The sequence below is a fragment of the Chroicocephalus ridibundus genome, chromosome 9 (assembly GCF_963924245.1).
Source record: "Chroicocephalus ridibundus chromosome 9, bChrRid1.1, whole genome shotgun sequence".
NCBI lineage: Eukaryota > Metazoa > Chordata > Aves > Charadriiformes > Laridae > Chroicocephalus > Chroicocephalus ridibundus.
Genome location: NC_086292.1, coordinates 5,040,177 through 5,058,824, shown reverse-complemented (window position 1 = coordinate 5,058,824; position 18,648 = coordinate 5,040,177). Strand labels below are relative to the sequence as shown.

Sequence of the window (18,648 nt, the reverse complement as noted above, 5' to 3'; positions counted from 1 at the left end):
TCTTTTTTTACTTCATGGAAACTTTATAAACACTTGAAGTAACCTATGCTTTTAACATGACAAGACGGCTCCGATGGCTGATGTCTGGGGGCCCCGCCGTGCTGCACGGGGTGAATCCCATGTTCCCAGCTGTGTCGTTCCGGTGACACTGGCAGCAGGGCTTGTGCCCCGCGGCCCTCCACCAGCACACCCAAACCTCCCACCGCCGCGCCACTGTTGGTCCCCAGCGTTCAGCTGCGCGCACAGAGGAGGGAAAACCAGCAGACACACACATAAGACAAATGACTTTAAAAGGACACAATGAAACCTGTTTCTAATAAGCTGCTTCCTTCCATTGTTCACAATGTCAGCCTTAAAACCAAACTCCCTTGGATTGCTTTCTTCCCACGGACCCCGGCTCTGTCCCGCAGGATCTGCGATGGGCAGCGAGCATGAGGTCGACTGTACCCGAGCCAGGGGGTGAGGCAACAGCCACCGATTCCAATGGGACGGGCACTGTGGGGGCCAGCACTGTGCAGCATCCATGTGCAGCACGGGGGGGGTGTCACCACCAGAGCCATCCGTGTCCCCAGAAGCCCAGGTGCTTCCCAAACCGACAGCCTTGAGGAGGCCCCAACGCACAGCCCCAAGAGGGAAGGCATTTTGGGCAACGCTGGCCTTCCGTGGAGGAACCACTGGCCTGACACGTCTGGGACAGCCACCCCAAGAGGTGACAAAGCCACCAAAGGGCAGGTCAGTGCCTGCCCGCAGCAGGCGACCGGGGGCCTCCCACTACCTGGCTGCTGGAGAGGCTGCCCCAGCGATCGCAGCCGTTCTGGGCTGGTCGGGGCACCTCTCGCCCTCCTTCAGCCTCGCTGGCTCCCAGCCGTACCCGCTCTCTTGGGGACCTGATCAGAAAAAACATGATGCGCTGTTTCGGTGCTGCTCACACCTCCTGGCTGCTCACCAGAAGGTGCAGCAGAAAGGGCTCACCGTAGCTTTCAAAAGCCCTGAGATGCCAGTGTGCGTAATACAATCTAGGTGTTGATATCACTGTTTTGTTTGTGTGGTGGTGGTTTTTTTTAAAGCCACTTTTATGTGCCACTGCTCAAAGCAGGAGTAGAGGAGCGAGCAGCTGGGGCACCGCCAAAGCCCAAGGGAGCGGAAGCACCATTGACATGACACGTGTGTGTACAGTGAACGCCAGAATTACATTCAGCGATAAAGCAGACGGGCGCTACGTGCACACACAAGGCAAGTGTCCGGAGACAGCACGGGAAGGACCGCGGCAGCATCCCACCGGCAAACCTGCGCCGGACAGGATGCAAAGCACGCTCGAGAGGAGAGAGCACCTGGGAAGCGGCTAACGGGGATGGTTGGCTACTGGTTTGGGAATGCTCCCAGCACCCAAGGAAAATCATTCAAAACAGGGAAGCTGCCTTTGGGCTGGCGAGAGGAAGCAGGGAAGCTGCTCGTTGCCTATTTACAGGTAAATGCTACAGCTCAGGAACGGAGCCCTGGTGTCAGCTGGTACCACAGATAAGCCTCTACTGTTAAGAGGGGCACTGGGGGCGGTCCTGGCTAGGAGAAACCTTCCAGGCTAAAGGGCATCATCTACACGGCCGCTGCTGAGGAAAAGAGATGGACATCTCTTGGACTGGAAATTAATGTAACAAGCAGACAAGAAACTGGGTGCCTCAGAAAAACAGTGGGCTTTGGCCCATATTCAGCGAGTTTCAGTTCCTCGCCACCTCTGTGCTGGCCCACCGGAATAACCCCAGGGCAAAGACTTCACAGTGGGCCTGTGGGAAGCGGATCTGGTGGGAGAGTGGCTCATGCAGGAGAAGGAAGAGGAGGAAGAGGAGAAGAAGGAGGAGGAGGAGGAGAGCCGGCTACCTCCTTCTCCCAGCTGCGCTCTCGGAAGCTGCTGGCAAGACGGGGGCCGCCCGGAACGCCAACCCGCAGGCAGGGGATGCGGCCCCGCTCAGGCAAAGCCCCCTGGCACAGCCGCGTCTGACAGCACGGTTTCCCAGGACAGGGTCATGCTGACGCCAGGGAGAAGATGAAGAGACAGAGCTAAGTGCCATGGTCCCCCCAATTCCTGTCCTGCCTGCCTTAGCACAAGCAGCGTTTCCAGTAAACATACGCTGCTCTCCTACACACCAAAAAAACACACTATAGCTTAACTGAGCAAGGAAAACATAACATAAAGAAAGGAGCTTCTCATGGCAAGGGGGGGCCAACCCAAACTCCAGTCATTCTACCCTTGCGTCCAAGCACGGGGAGTCAGCCCCTTGCGTTTTGTCTCCAATGTCTGTCCGAGGTCACCCTTGCCAAGGTGCATTTCCCAAAAAGTGAGCAGGTAAATGGCCACTCCCCGTCCTCCGTTGTCCCTTCCACAGCCCGTCAGTGCTCACCCAGCCCTGCAAATGCAGCCGGCCACCTGCAAGGGCACACGTGAGCATCCTCCACAGCCTGCGCAGAGAGGAGTGGTGGAAGGACTGGGACTAGTTCAACACAAACGTGTGGGTAGGGTCTTCTCTCCATCGTTATCTCCCTCTCTTCTAATTTCTTGAGCTACTTGTGACAGCATGCTCTGAAATTATCGTCCGGTAAGATAGCTGCTCTCCAGGGGCACTGGAACTGGGAAAGTCTTAGCTGTGACACGTCTGTTTCACGAGCACAGAAAATCTCCTGGGTCTAGCCGGGCTGAGGTGATCACAAAGTCTGGAAGAAGAAAAGAAGCACGGTGTAAACTGCAGTGTAAATTGATCAGCCATGGCAAAACCACGACCAGAGCAAGCCCAGATCTCGGCAGCGCCGTTTGCACAGCTCTCGCATTTCCATTTACCCTGAGCACTGCGGCGAGGAGGCTCGGGAAGGGCAGAGCAAGCTGATTTACTCCAGCCTGCCACAACTACCACCCCCAAGGAAGAGCATGGCCCACCTCCAGCCATTATCTTTCCTTCTGCAAGGGGCTCCTACAGGAAGGACGTTTCTCCTCATCTTTCGAGAGTCCCATTGCCTCCACGGGACTCCCACCACCCCATAAATGCTGAGTTTATGTTACGTGTGTGCTTTTGGTTTATTGTCATAAACACGTACCTTTACCCTCAGCTCTCATCACCTGGGATCCTGCCTTGTGGTGATGAAGAACTGTATATAAGAAAGGAGAAGAATACAGAAGAAAAATAATTAATGCAATAAGCAAGCTCAAATGCAGACCCGTAAACCTAGATAGAGGGTAACAGTCTGGTCAGGGATCTGTTTTTCAATATAACTCATTGTCAACACTAGCAAACAACATTTATCAGACTTAGGTGCAAACCTGCTCGCACTTTTGGCAGAGGCTGGCGAGCTTGAAAAGCGGTAAGCTGAAGCTTGTTCGAGCAGATATTATCACAAATGAAATCTGCTGGCACAGTGCTTGCAATTCAAAGCCTAGCCTGAAGGCTTCAGTGCCCAAGCTACCACTCCATCCCACCGTACTTCTCTGTGGCGGAACTACGCCTGCACATACACCGTGTGTAGGGCCATCCGCCCGCTGATCTCGCATCTCTGAGTAGCTGCTGGGATCTAACCAGCCCTTCTCGTCTCTCCCATGATCCTATCTCGGCTCCTTGGAAAGGCTGAGAAGCACGTACAATGTGCCCTACGCTGACTTAGACTCACACACATGATAAAGGGAATCCGTAGGTATGTTTATTGCTCAGCAGATTTACATTTAACTTATGAAGTCTGTATCTGGATTCACATTTTACACTTTGTGCTCTTCGTTTAGTTCCAGCATTTCAGCTGAGACACATTTTCCGCCCATGAGTACGAGAGGCAAGAAAGGTCAGAGGCAGGAAAGGTCGGGGCTGGGGCTTCCCGAGGTGACTCACTGCTTCAGCGAGAGCACCCTACGCAGCAGGGCTGCTGTTATTTACATGCCAACTTCCCAGTGCCAGGCTTACTTGCTTGTTCTTCGGGAAGCTGTCTCAAAGAACTTTGTCCTAGAGGCCACTCTGCAAAGAGAACAAGAGATGTCACTCCAGTTATCCGATAAGGCAACTTGCTAATTAGGTCTCGTCTGTGCCAAGGAAAAGAACAGCAGCGTTAGCAGACACTGACGACGATCACCTAATGATGTCTTTTCTGCTGAGGCAGCTCCTCGTGCTGCCAGCTCCATTCCCCTCTGCCTTCACACCACCCTGGCCAGGCAGCCCTTATCGCTTTCAGCTAGACTGCTTATTTCCATGCTCTTGCTTATAATCCTACATACGGGTTTATAAACCCACATCCATCACTTTTTACGACCTCTCCTTCAGTTTTTATCTGCTTCATATTTAGCTTCCAACTGTCCTCATAGAAAGAAAAGTTCTAAGAAGTGATTCAGGAGAGCAAAGTCAAGGCCTGTTCCTGCCCTGCAGGTGCGGAGCTGAACCTCACGGCACCTTTGCCGGACTAAGGAGTGAAAATGCAGGACTTGGATCAGCTGCACAGGGCGGATTTATCTGGGGAGGTGTCGGCAACAGCAGGGGCCAGCGTAGAGCGAACTCAGGAGCTCTCCCACGGCAGGCGCTTCCCCCGGGACAACTGCCGGAGATCATCACTGGTGGGCTGCGTGGCTTCCGCAGTACAGAGGCACTTCAGTTTGTGACAACTGTTATTCCACCTCGTGTCACTACGGGCAGGGTGAGTCCCCGGGGGTGGTCCCTGCACGCTCTAGGGCTGCGGTGTGGTGGCAGAGCACCAGGTGAGGGGTGTCAGCACAGACTTGGGGTGCCCTGCTGGGAGGGCAGGGGAACGAAAAGCGCATCTTTGCTGGATGCGCAGCGGCAGCATCGAGCTCCGCAGCAGCACCCAGGTTACAGCCTCCCCACCAACCAGCGCTGGATGCTGGGCTGAGATCCCTGCACATTTAGTCACCCTTTTTTCTTTTGTTTAATTCCCGTTGAAAGAGACATGGTTTCTGTCTCTCTAAAATCTGAAAGAAATCCGATGATGAAGTTGAACCCCACCCAATTTCCCTAAGAGAGATCCAAGCTGGATCTTGTCCTTCCCCGGGAAGCGTCTCATTTGAGGCTTGCCCAGAGCCAGGCAGGGAGGGGCTCTCGAGCTTCATTAACACGGAAAATAGCAGAGAAGGTGATGGGACAAAGCTCAGCCCCAGGGCTTTACTTGAGAAGGTTCAGAGCTTTGTTTTTCCAGCGTGTGTGTTTGCCTTTGCTATGACCACGCTCCCCTCCCGGGCTGTGCCCTCTGCACGGCTTTTCCAACATCATGTTCAATACATGCTTGCACCGCTATCGAAGGGGACGTCCACAGGCTCCAGCCATTGTACACCACCGGCGCTGGAAACCAACATGGTATTTCTCCTCCTTCTCTTCCGAAATTCCTGGTAGGTGACTTCAGCTCTTACTCCTGCCGCCTGGGCTGACCTCATCCCCCCATATGCTCCCCAACCCCCCGGGAGCTGGCAACTCCCTCGGGCCAAGCTCCCCATCCTGGGTACCACGTGCCCGCCGAGGGCTGCTGACTTACACGGATGAAGGCATCTCTTCTGCCGTTCCTGCTATCAGATCTGGCCTCTGCTCCAGCCTCGGAGGGACAGGAGTCCTGCACGGTGGGTCCGGAGGTCTCACGGGGGGACGCATTATCACGGGTTTATCGCCATGGGATCGTGGCTTAGGGACACCGTCGCACTCGCCTGCAAGGTTGAGGATAGCAAACACTGGGTGCGAAGCTTTGGTGGAGGGCTAGATGTTTATGAAGACGCACTATATAAGTTAGTGGGCTTGGTTCTGTCTGTCTGTCTGCCCCAACCCCCTCTCCTTGACAGTGGCCAATAGCCAGAATTTCAGGAAAGAGTCCCAGGAAAAGGCAGTTCCCATCCTGCCTGCCCCAGCACAGCCTTCCCGGCGCTAGAAAGAGGGGCTGATGCTGGACCCTGGGATGACAAACTTGCTGTAGTTGCTGACTGCAAAGATGATATTGCCTGTGAATGACAGGTTTTCTTAAACAAAACCTGTGCAGTGCTGCTCGCCGAAAGTGAGAGGAATAGCACGAATTGGCAATCCCTGCAGTCCGGCGCCGCTGCTTCTCCGAGCTTTTATCTCAGACAGTGGCACTACCTGTCCTCTCCCCCGGCTTTCTGCTCTGCTCGCAGGAGCTCCTGCCTTGGCTGCTTTTCTTCCCCAAGATCCAGCCGACCTCGTTTTTCCCTTGAAGACTTCCAAGGGTTAAATGAATAAGGAATAAGTGTCAGACTTTACCTGACACCCCTGGTGACCCCACACCCTCCCTCCAGCCCCCAGGGCTCCAGGGCGAATTTCTGCAGGACAGCAATCCTTGCGGTCGTTTCATCTGCCCATTTATATGGCTCAAAACCGTCATAATAGCTGGGTTCCTGCCCTTCCAATTTAGACATTTCCATGTCTAGAGAGTCCTGTTTCTGATTAGAAATAAGCCAAAGATGTTTTTCTATTTGGTAAAATAGTGAATTGCTGCAACTACTTAACCAAGGCTTTGTTAACCCCTTAGTTACTGAACCTTATTGTACCCTGGTGTGCTAGTTCAAACACCAGTCCTTAACCAACTCTCTTCCATATTTGCATTTTTAAATTCTGATCCTAAATTTTCCCCTTAGTAAGCTGTATAACTCGAATTTCTCAGTAAAAGGCCTGTTTTCTAATCCTTCCGCCTATACTTCTTGCTTTCTCCAGTTTTTCCAAATTATTCCCAGACTGCGCACATTAAAGCTCAATGCAGCGTTCTAGCACTGACTTGCAAATATCAACACCAGTGTAATGGAACTTTATTACTACTTCAGTGTTCTTCTGTATACACGCGTCCAAGGATCAACACAGCTGGTTTTATTATGCCGTCTCTCCAGGACACGCTGTCAGCAAGCTATGTGTGATAATGCAAAACCGTAAAACTTGGAAGCACTAAATGCAGTCGATGTATAAAAGAACTTATCTTACTCTCCCAAAAGCAGACTTCCACCTACCATTTATGCCACAAATTTAAGTTAAGCCAGTAGCATCAGTCAGCTGAATCTGATGTTTGTGCTACCCAGCCGGGCCTTTCTTCTTTCTCTCCATTGCACACGGGAGTCATTTATCAAGAATGCAGCCTGGTTTTTATTTTCTAAATACAGGACTTGAGGCTGTCAGGGTATGACAGCATCTGGAAAGCACTGGAAAGCGCATGGGAAAAGCTGGCAAATCGCAGAAAGCAATACCTCTTTTATTATGACCATCATCTTGAGTGTTTTATAGAACTTGTCGCCAAAGCCCTGCTGTTGCAGCAGTGCGTACTGTCCTGCAGGCAGCTCCCTGGCGTTATGCTGTTGCTGCCTATAGACAGGCAGATGCACAAACGCCTACCTGCCCTCCTCCACTGAAAAGGACAATGCCAGCTCTGATCTGGCCCCAAACTAATTATTTCTACCTGTAATAAGTTTATGTAAGAAGCTTCTTAGAACACAAGTAATAATAATCATTTATATTTAACACCAACGGATGAAATGTTGAAATAACAAGTTCCCAGTAAAGCCTCAGTAAGCCAGAACCTGTCACAGATGGCCTGACAGATAAAATGATCAGAAATTAAAATGTGAAAGTGACTTTTGCCATTTTCCTCCTCTCCGCTGCGCCGAGCGCTGACAATCCAGAGCGTTTACAGCTGGTTAGACTGGGTACAAATTGCTTCGGGTTTAATGTTCTTTATATCACTACTCAAACCTGAATTTTATGAGTCCGCTGAGCTAGGCTGAGCTCTGCGTATGCAGTGGCTCTGCTACCACACAGAAAACCTGCTTCATCTGACGTTGGTGGCATCTGCCCGGCACACCAGAGGAGGGACAGTACCAGCACTGGCACTGGGGTCCGCAGGCTGCTCCGAAACCCCGCAGCAGCCGCAACCCCAGTAAGCAACAGACCAAAAGTACCCACTGTCTGAAATAAAATGGCACAACTCAGGAGGGACAAGGCTGGATCAAACCCCCGGGCTGCGGGCCCATGCCCACATCTCAAGCTATTCTGGTCTCCCAACCCCTCTTGGTGAGCTACATCAAGAGGACAAGAGGAAATGGCCTCAAGTTGTGCCAGGGGAGGTTTCCTTCCAGTACCTAAAGGGGCTACAGGAAAGGTGGGGAGGGGCTCTTTATCAAGGAGTATAACAATAGGACGACGGGTAACGGTTTCAAACTGAAGGAGGGGAGATTTAGATTGGATATTAGGAAGAAATTCTTTCCTGTGAGGGCAGTGAGGCACTGGAACAGGTTGTCCCCATCCCTGGAGGTATTCAAGGCCAGGTTGGATGGGGCTTTGAGCAGCCTGGTCTGGTGGGAGGTGTCCCTGCCCAGGGCAGGGGGTTTGGAACCGGATGATCTTTAAGGTCCCTTCCAACCCAAACCATTCTATGATTCTATGATTAGGAAAAATTTTTCCACTGAAAGGATTATTAAGCATTGGAACATCCCAGGGAAGTGGCTGAGGCACCATCCCTGGAGGTACTTAAAAGACGGGTAGACATAGTGCTGAGAGATATGATTCAGTGATGGGGTTTGTCAGTGTTAGGTTGATGGTTGGACTTGATGATGTGAAAGGTCCCTTCCAACCTAGGAAATTCTATGATTCCATGACTCAAGGCGAGAAGCACACCACCCGCTCCAGCCATCCCGGCACATGATCATAGTTCATGATCATAGAATCATAGATGATGTGCAGCAGGGAGGGCTGGCTCAGGCTCCTTGAGCTCTTCCTGGGAGAACGGCACTCCTTCTGCCTTGCTTTGGCTGGGACCCCGCAGGACCCACGGCCCTGGACGCACACTCACCCTCTCTGCCGTAGATCCCCGGCCGGGGAGCCGGTCTCCTGGCCTGGAGCGTGGAGGTCCTCAGGGCAGGGCTGGTCACCACCCCGTTGGCAGCCTTGCTGGATGGCTTCGCTCCTCCGTCCTGCAGCCTGGCCACCAGCTTCCCCACCTCTGCCTCAGCGCGTGGGTCAGGCCGGCCTTCGGTGGGGGGACGCCCCGGCTCGTCCCCCCCTGGCCGGGGCGCGGGCAGGCGGCTGCGGTGCAGTGGCTTGGGGACCTCTGTGCCGACGCTGTTGCTGCCGTTGGGGGTCTGGCCGTGCCGGTCTGCTGCGGAGCCAAGGGGACAGAGAGCCATCGGGTTAGGAAGCATCACAGAGGTGTCACAGAACTCTCCCCCAGAGCTGCGCAGCTCCTGCGGTACCAAGGGATGCCCTTGCGGTGTGCGGTGGGGGATCGACAGACCCTCACCCTGAGCAAAACACAAACAGCGAGTAGCTCACGCAAATGCTGAGGAATAAAGAAAACTGAATGCACTTAGGGGTTTCTTTCAAATTGACGGTACTCTCGCTCATGAGAAGTTTTGTACCATGCTTTTATGTCCCACCAAAAATAATTCCTCTCATCCCTCTTGCTGTGCTAGCGACCCAGGCACGGCATGCAGGACTGTTATGAAACCGATGGCACCATGCAGCCTTGGGGCACTCAAATGCTAATGCTTCTGCTCCCAGTTCAGAGAACCATTTGAATGCAAGGCCATCTAAAACTACGTGAGCAGTCTTGTGATTTTAAAGAGCAATTTGACTCAATCATGTTTTACCAGTGCCATAAAGTACACTTGTAGTATTAAGCCTAAAACATCCTCAGGGCTCTGAAAACTGTAACAGAGAAAAAGACTTTTCATCTCTTTGGGTGATGTGATCTAGGGCACAGCTTGCAACGCCAATTAGAGCAAATCAGGTGCGGAGAGAAACATGATTTTAAATTGATGTGCCCTTTGACATGATAATGGGCCTTAACATTTCCTTACAATCCAATGAATTCAACCACAGAGTTGTACTTGGTCTAGAAAATACTATCACTGGGTCCTGAAAAAGTGCTTCAATGTTCTTGCTCTGGATGTAAAATCACCATCGGCTGAGCCAGCCCTGCAGACCCTCTTGGGACTGATGTGCTCTGGTGGGACAAGACGCCAGAAGCATGCAGCCACCCCCGGCCCCGGCCCCCGCCCCCATCCCACCAACTCTGCTCCTCAGTTCAATTTCCGACACTTTGCATTTTTGCCTCTGAAACTGCACAAACTTTCCAATGGGCTTCTCATATGCAAGAACCAGGCTTAGTTTAGCTGACGGGAAATGCTGCAAGTAACAGAAAAAAGAAATCCCCATGCCGTTTGAGTTGTGAGGTGATGCAACTGATACGTGAGTATTTTTTGGTTTCCTTTCTCACTGAACTACAGAACTCACTCATTTTCACAGCCTGGGAAATGCAATCCTGCTAATGTAATCTCCATTGCTCCTGGAGAGGTGTTAGAAGAAACAGGAGGGGTGAGGGGCAGGTAAGGCATCAGTGAACAGCTGGGACTGACCTCCACTGTCTTCCACAGAAGCACCAAAGAAGACGGGTCTTTCCCTTAGAGGACGTTTGGAAATGGTGATGGGTTTGTGCCGCCGGGCAGCCACCCTGGGAGGAGGCACCGGGGGGGCCGTGGTGTCTTCTGGGGGGCCGGAGTAGATCTGTAAAGGCAGACACGTTTAGATGACCCTCCCATCCCACCAGGTCGAACGACATCCTCAGAGGCTCGCCTCGTTAACCCTGGTGTCATTAAAAGGCACCTCGCAGCCAAGTATGGAGTTAGGAGGTTGAGCCACACCAGGAGCACAGACCCAGCTCCTGCATGGCAAATGGCCACCCACCACCTTTGCCAAGGGCTCCCTCCTCCTCCCTGCTCTCCGGCAGGCACAGAAGCCATCTGTGGCCCGAGTCACCTCCGACTGACCCAGGAGGGCTGGAAAAGCCGGGGCTGCTCCAAACCACCTCGACCAGCTGCAGCCCACGAGAGCCTGGCAGCCGTTTGCTCCAGCCCTGAGACCCCCAGCTCCTCCAGCCTCTCCGGAGAGGAACGGCACGGCGCCCACCAGCCGCTCTGGCAGGTCGGCAGCACCCGGGAAAGCCCCGACTGCCGGGGTTAGAGGGGCTGGAGCAAGGGCTGATGCTTTAGTTATGGTTCTACAGACGGGTCCTGCCATGAGCGCTCCTACAGACAGGCCGCCTGCTCTGCACGTTGGACATCCACTGCAACTGCAGCGCTGAACTAACGAACGCAGCGAAATCCCAGGGACAAAAATGCGTGGAAGCAAATTATCCCGGAGCAGATGAAGGAAGCTTTGAAACTGACAGTTTCTGAGATATATCAAGTTTTCCACACCAGCGAGGTGATAACAATCTACAGAAAGCACCCGAACAAACCAGGGCATTGTTTTAGATTTAACGCAAAAAAACCCTCCAGCTCTTGGCTTACAATGAAGTGCGTGGCAGTATGAAATTATCTTGGATGAAATACTGGCATAAAAACAATGCTGCTAAAGAGTTTTATCTCCTTTTCTCACTGGTCATATGGCACCTATTTGGTTGGGTTTAATTTAGAGGTTCTTATTTATGTCAATGCTTTTTTTTAAGGGCTGAAAATAATCAAGCTTCTGGGCAGTCTCCTGACGATGTGAAACACCATATTAAGGACCAAACCCAACTGCTCGTGTTTTTCCCATGGATATTAATCGAATTTATATTTAATTTTAGAGCTTTAAAGAGCAAGTGACTATGGACAGGGTGGCATTGTGCTGCCGTGACCCGAGGCTGCGTTGCCCGCCCTGGGAGAACGTGGAGCCGGTCCCTTCCCAGCTATCGGCAGGAGATGGATCAAGCCCAGAGGACGAGAGCTGGTGCCAGACCCACCGACGAGCAGGGCCACCGCTCCTTTGGTGCAAGCTTCCTTACGGAACAACAATTTTATCGTGTCACCCCGAAAAAAATTTAAATGAAGAAATTAACATTTTGATTTGATTACGGATGCCATTTTTGTAATTTAAACCAAAAGTACGTTCTTTCTTCTCCCAGCCAAAGAGCGGTTCCAGGAAATCAAGATGGGTGACGAGAGAAGAAAACATGCCCCCGCTTTAACCTTCTTGATCCCAAAGACCAGGTAGCGCGTACCACGGCACCGCGGCTGCCGGTGCTTAATGCCAAGGCGGGGCTCTGCCCTTTGCAGGGCAGTACATCTTCTCCACTCCAGAATACAAAGTCTGGTGCGTTCTCCTTGCCTGGATCCAGAGCAATTTGCTCTGACGTTAAGAACCCGGGATTTAAAAGCAGCAGCTCATGTATGATTAAAACCGCAAAGGTTTACCTGCAGCAGGGTAATTTTTTGGAAACATCAACCTCCTTCCTATATATTGACAAATGCGTTTTTAAAGGAAAAAAAGTGTTAAGCTCCCCATGGATGCTTATACAGAATGCTGTTTTCACTAGATGCTTTTCAACGTCTGAAAAACAGGCAAAAACCCACCGCAAACTACTCTTTTGAAGATGTGGGTGCATCCTCTGCTTTGCTTCTGCCTTCTAAATGATTAAACAACTTGAAGGTACAGAGATATTGACAGAGCCTCATATTTAGATGGTTTGTACAGTGAAGAAGGTGTTTCCAGAGCCTTCAACTTATTTAATTTAACTCTGGCACTGAAATATAAGCTGTGGAAACAGTAATTATCCACAAAGTAGTCATGAGTAGTTACTTTGTCCTTAAGAGTCTTCATATTGCGCTATATAAACCATAACCCTCTCTTCCTCCAGACTCATTTAGAGTGTTTGCTCATGTGTGAGCTGAAGACATTTCCGGGGCTGACGCTGAACTTACAAGCTCAATCTAATAAATGTTACTAACTTAACCTTATCGCTGAAGAAATTAAAAGCAAGCAAAGAGATGTCTGGCTTAATTAAAGATTTAATTCCAGCTCTTAGAGGTGGCCGTGTAAATCCCGTGTTGATTCAGCCTGCACCACAGGCTGCTCAGGAGGGGAGGACAGAGGCTCGGTTCTGGAGCAAGTCGTGTGAGGATCCCAACGCACAAATGATGCACTGTTTTGCTGTGGGAACTTATTAAAAGCGTTCGCAGAGACCTACAAAGAAACCGGCATGTGATTTTCATGAGCTCCTTGTGCGGATACTCCAAAGTCTCTCTGAGCTCTTTCATCTCATTTCTCTGGTTCCAATCCTTGGCACCACAAGCGACTCCCACGCCACCCATCTGGTCCCCATTTGGTTGCTCTGACTCCATATCCACTTTGGCAAGAATCTTGCTCTTCTAGCTTCGGCTTCCTCTTCCTTTCCCGAAAAGGCAGCTTCACTTCTGCCTATGTGCTGCCCTGTCTGCTGGGAGCGCTACCCCATCTTCCTCACAGCAACCATCATCCTTTCAAGGATGGCTTCAAACCTCCCCTACCTCTAAGACAAAAGAGATTGTTCTCACACTCTGGTGATGTAAAGCCTTATGACAAGCTGAAGGACCAAACTCACTCCTTTGAACCTAGCGCTGTTATTAGGAAAGCAACCTGGTCCCTGGTATGCTGATCTGAATGCAAACGCTGCTCAAATTTTTCAATATTAACATACAGCTCCATCATCCTCCAGCCACCCTGAAAACCATTATATCATAAATATATCATATATCATAAACCTAAGCCATTATATCAGATATCATGTGGAGAAAGCGCTAATACAGTAGACAGTGGAATATTCTGCTTTCCATCAGGAGACAAAACGCCACATGACAAAAAGCTGTTGACTCCACGTGAATCTTCAGCACCCACCACAGCAGATCTAATCCAGGCTGTGCATTTGGGCAACGCTCTCAGACAAAAACACTCAGCAAGGTCCCACGAAAGGCAAAAGCTGCTGGACCCTCGCTGGGATGCTGCAGAGCATCGCCCCAACACAACAGGCACCGGCCGCTCGCCGAAGCCTTCTCTGAGAGCTCCACCCCAAGCACCAGCTCCCCTCCCCGGACACCATCCCTACACCTGGATCTGAACAGATCATATGCACAGCTGAATTATTTCCATCAAATGCTTGTCTGCTTTGGGTTTTTTCCCCTGTATAAATAGCTGTATAGTGTCTCATCTTGGACTGGGCCCACTGAAACCAGTTATGCTCTGGTCTAGCCCCTGCCTTCAGCAAAGGAAAGTGTAAATTTGTAATGTCCAAGCATAGAATAGCTGGTTTTTTTCAATAAAGATTCCTCTTATTTAAAAAAAAAAGCAAAAATCCCTTGGCTCAGGGTTTCCTTTGGGACTAGCTAAAGGCAACAGTGAGGAACATGTCTGCTACACTTTTTATTTCCTTCTGAAGCATTTCAGAACAGTATATTATATAAAAAAATTCCAGCCCCTAAGGAGACTCCAGGAGAAAGAGCCAGAGCTCTACATCGTTGCCACAGCAACAGTTTGCACGAACATGATGGAGCAGCCAGAAGCTGCGTGGAGGTGCTCCCGGGGCTGCCACCTGTACCTTCCCAAAGTGCTCGATGAGGATCTCAACTACGATGTTTTGGAACTTGATGTTCATCATCGCTGCCACGGTGTCCTCCTGCGCTCGCATGAGGGTCGGTCCAAATATCACCCCCATGTTAGACGGTGACATCAGATTCTCTCGGCTGTGCTCACATATGCTGCGGACAGGAAGGAAAGAAGGAATAAGGTTTTGGTTTGGTTTGCGTTTTTTTTTTTTTCCAAATGACTCTTATTCCAAGCAATAGAAAAGGACACAGTGAGAATCAGTCATTCAATTTTCTTCATTTTGTTTCAGCAGAATTTGTTTCCCAACCCTACCAGAGATAAAATATGTCTCTGGCTATGACACGTTCATTTGGCTAGGACAATTGTCTGGGAGAGCAACATGCTGACAGCATTTTTATTTGATCTCTTCCCACTCCTAGCTCTTCTTTTAACTCTGCAATCAAAAGTCATCTGCGTAACACATGCACGAAAGGAATCATTTCAATTGGAATATCCGAATTTTGGCTTTAATTTTTCCTCCCTCTGAAGGAGGAGGATTGAATGCAGGGAGCACACTTCGGAGGTCTGCAATAAATCTCTACACAGCATCTTCTTTCTGAAAGAACCACCGTTTTCACAGAACAGAGCTCACTCTGTGCAGCGTGAGCCTTCAAGCCCTGGAGGAACGTGCAACCAGGAGCACATTCCAGTTGATGGCTGAAGTATTAACCACCCAGGTGGGCACTACCTGCTTCCAGAAGTGGACCAGAGGAGAGAGACTCTGATGCTGACATGTAAGGAATTCTGGGTTTGCCCTGTAGCTCTGGTGTTAAAGAGGTTTCTGTCAGCATGAAGGGGAGAGGGAAGAGAATTTAAGTGTAAACACTCTAAGGAATAAACAGAATGACCACAAGTATGGTGTTAGCTTCGTTGGACTGCACACCAGACACCCTCAGCTCTGCCGCGTAGGCAGAAAGGTGTCTAAAAACCACACAAACACGTGCATGAAAGGCTGGAAGTGGATGGCAGGCAGGATCCCCCAGCCAGCCCTTCCTGCCCCAAAGAGGGGGCATGGCACCGAGGGACAAGCACTCACCCTCGAGTGTTAGGGCGTGACAATGCCAGATCAGCCCTGCTTATTTCTGAAACAGCCCCGTTTTGAAAACAACTTCTCCAAAGGTCCAGAGCAAGCCCTGCCCCACAAAAGCCATTGCTTCTGCAAGCCCTGGTCCTGGTCCCTGGTCCTTCCTGACCCGCACACAGATTGCTCTCTTGCTTTTGAGCTTCAGCATGGCTCGTCACGAGCCTCTCTCGCTGCTGCGTCCCTGCTCCTCCCTGGGGTGGAGCGGGCAGAGCTTCCACACCGAGCCTTTGCATTCGGTGTGACGAGGAGGCAGGAAAATACCCATTTCTCCACGCAGTGCTGGTGCCATTATCACCAAGTAACAGACTTTTTCAGTGGCTCACTGGTGGACGCACGTGGAACAGTGCTGCTCGGTGCCACCAAGCATCCAACATGCCTGTACGAGAGCAGAGACTGACACGCTCAAGCCTTCGCGCTGCTCTAAGGGCTCAGGACATTGAATCCATAGACATGGAGATAAAACCAAAGCATGCTTCGTGTTCAGCCCGTGGGCGCAGCAGCTCCTACAGCCGTTCCCAGACCTAACATTCTTGTTAACTGGAGTGAGAGGTGACAATTTATAGCTCAGCTGTCAGAGGACATTTTCATTTTACAATTATTTCTTGCTTGGTATTTGTCAGAAAGGGGATGAAAGTGGCAATTAGAAAGAGAAGCATCACTTAATGCAGTGGGTGGCAAGGATAATCATACCATTTGTGCAGTCCAAACATAAATTCCTAGGGGGACTGTGCTGGATGCAAACCTGCCACAAAAAAAGACTTATTCTGCTGATTCCATTATTCCCCTTACTTTGGCTTTAGAGAAAAACGTCTGCTTACTTGACAAGGTGTTGTATGAGGAGCTCTAACATCTCTCTGTTCTTGTCAGGTAGTTTATAGACCAGAGCGTGAATGGCTCCCAGCCTGTAATCCAGGTTCTCGGATTCTGGAAAGAAGTAGCAGGAAGAGAAGTTTGTGCCCAACACTTTCAAAGTAAACACATAAGAGAAAGATAAAGCTAAAGGAAATCTGTGGGAGCCATTCCTTCTGCAACGTAGGGCTGGCTGGCCAAACCCAGCGATGAGAAGCAGAAGGAAAGTGAGATTACATAGCAACAGGGTAACCATTGTGAGAAACAAAATGAAGTGGAAAGAGGGAGAAATGAAGCTTGAAAGGGAGCTCAGGGTTGCACTCTGCCTCTGAGCACGACCGGGGAAACAGGCTGGGCACGGCCAGGTACTGCCCTGCGCACCCTCGCCCCGCACACCTGGGAACACACGGCCTCTCTGCTGGGTATCTTATCAGCCCAGATAGCTGTAACGCTGAACAAGGCGGTATAATGTCCCTCAGGGAAAAAAAATGGAGTCCCTGACCCAAAGAGGTCACCCTCAGAAGCATAAATAATCAAGAAACAATAAAATACTCAGTGTGAAAAGAATAGTGTGGGATCTCGTTAGCTGGGAAGCTTAATGGTGCAAGTTTCTGAGGGAAGGTAGGGAAGGGATTATGGTTTTGCACATACCCGGACATCATTGGTTTAACCAGTTCTGAAACTAATAAATTTGGGGCTTGAGCACGATCAGTACGTGGTGGAAAAGTTTCCTTGCCAAGTAAGAACAAGCGTTATTAATTCTCTGGAGGTCCAAACCAAGGAGAGGCGGGTGCTCTCCTACCCTCCTGTTGGCTTCAAGCAGGCATGGGGATGGGAAGGATGCTTTAAGCCAAAATGTTTCTGAGTGTGCCATGAATTTCCAAATGCCAGTACTCTCACGCTGAGGGCGATGACCAGTTCCCTGTATCCCTCTAGTCTCCATCTCAGCGTGCTAGCTCTCAACGCGCTCTGAGGATGCAGCCAGCTTAGAATAATTACGGCTTATTTGAAATGGCCATAAGAACAGGACAGCCGAGGACCGGCTGGTTTAGCACAGGCGATGCCCTGTCAGTACACCCACGTTACTCAGCTAATCTCCATTGATACTGGCTGTGGCTCAGTCCCAAGAGCTGCAGCAGAAAAATGTCTTTCATGAACTGGTAGACACTTTGGATTCAACATCCCAAGACAAATTTCACTACCTAAAGGGAGCACCTATCTATCTACGTGGCAACAGCACATCCCATTCCCTCACAGGTTTTAAAATAAATATATTAATACTATTGAGAAACAATTCTTCTGGGTCAGTTGTGCTGATTTCAGGTTAGTTGATATCCCCTGGCTCTCCAGACCCTCCAAGAGCATGAAACCCCATTAGAGGGAAGAGCACTGCAACAGCAAAGGAAAGAAGGGAAGGAATACCACCACCTCCCTTGCACAATTAAGCATTCAAAAGAAAGGATCACTCCTCTTTCTACAGGGGGAAGCAGCCGGACACCCTGGTGTCAGGCTGGCAGAGCTCCGTCAAGTGATTTTGACGTACGCTGGTTGGGGAGGGCAGGGCTAGGGACTGTCAGCAGGGCAACTGTGGGACTTACTGGCAGCCAGGACCAATTCTTTGTGGAGCTTGTAGGTCATGACGGGTTCAGACAGGTTCCTGCAATAACCAGAAAGAAATCTGAGTTCTGGCAGGGCAGCGTGACCCACGCGCAACTGATCTCGAAGGACCAACGGGCAAATCCACTTCCCTAGAGCACCACCATCTCCCAGCGGCATCTCCCCCCCTGACAGTATTAATTTAAACAGCTTTTCCCATGGGACGTGGGGTTTACACAACAGGCATATCGCTCAAAAAATAATATCAGATTAAAAAAATCCATTCCTCCTCCTCACTTCTTTGCCCTTCCCAACAGCCAGATGTTAACATCTGGCAGTTCATTCTGCTTTTCACCCGCATCAGCCCCGAGCTCCTTTGCCCGCTCGGGGCAGGCGTGCCCTGCAGTGCTACCTGAGATAAAACTTCAGTGAGCTGGTAATCGTCTTGATGTCCCAATCGCCGCTTTGGAGATCCACGTCCCCTGGACATTTTGGATCTGGAGGAAGAACAAAATGGCTTTAAAATAAGGTCCATTTTGAGGCTCTTAATAAATAGCCCACTCTCGGGGAGGGTATGCTCTCGAGTCAAACGGAGCTACAGCAGCACGTGATGAAGAAAGCTGCTGATTCTCATGACTAGGAAAAACAGAACAACGGTACCAGCGCCAGTACTTTGGAAAGGCTGAGGAGCAGTGCTAACCAGAAGATTAGAAGCAGAAGGTAACATTT

At 50.5% G+C, this 18,648-nt stretch overlaps 1 protein-coding gene across 2 annotated transcripts in view; it reads right to left on the bottom strand.

Moving 5' to 3' along the window:
• Positions 1-1,071: 1,071 nt before the first annotated feature.
• OPHN1 (oligophrenin 1) overlaps positions 1,072-18,648 on the bottom strand; it is a 68,064-nt gene continuing 50,487 nt past the window's right edge. Inside the window, exons 15-24 of one of the 2 annotated variants that reach the window (XM_063347503.1) lie at positions 18,332-18,416; positions 17,922-17,980; positions 16,293-16,398; positions 14,344-14,503; positions 10,370-10,517; positions 8,806-9,108; positions 5,506-5,671; positions 3,936-3,986; positions 3,085-3,135; positions 1,072-2,706 (exon numbers count right to left, since the gene is read on the bottom strand). In XM_063347503.1, coding sequence (XP_063203573.1) covers positions 3,093-3,135; positions 3,936-3,986; positions 5,506-5,671; positions 8,806-9,108; positions 10,370-10,517; positions 14,344-14,503; positions 16,293-16,398; positions 17,922-17,980; positions 18,332-18,416 — 1,121 coding nt within the window. In that variant the 3' untranslated portion in view covers positions 1,072-2,706; positions 3,085-3,092. Of the gene's footprint in view, positions 2,707-3,084; positions 3,136-3,935; positions 3,987-5,505; positions 5,672-8,805; positions 9,112-10,369; positions 10,518-14,343; positions 14,504-16,292; positions 16,399-17,921; positions 17,981-18,331; positions 18,417-18,648 lie in introns of both variants that reach the window. The other variant, XM_063347502.1, reaches the window with a different exon arrangement.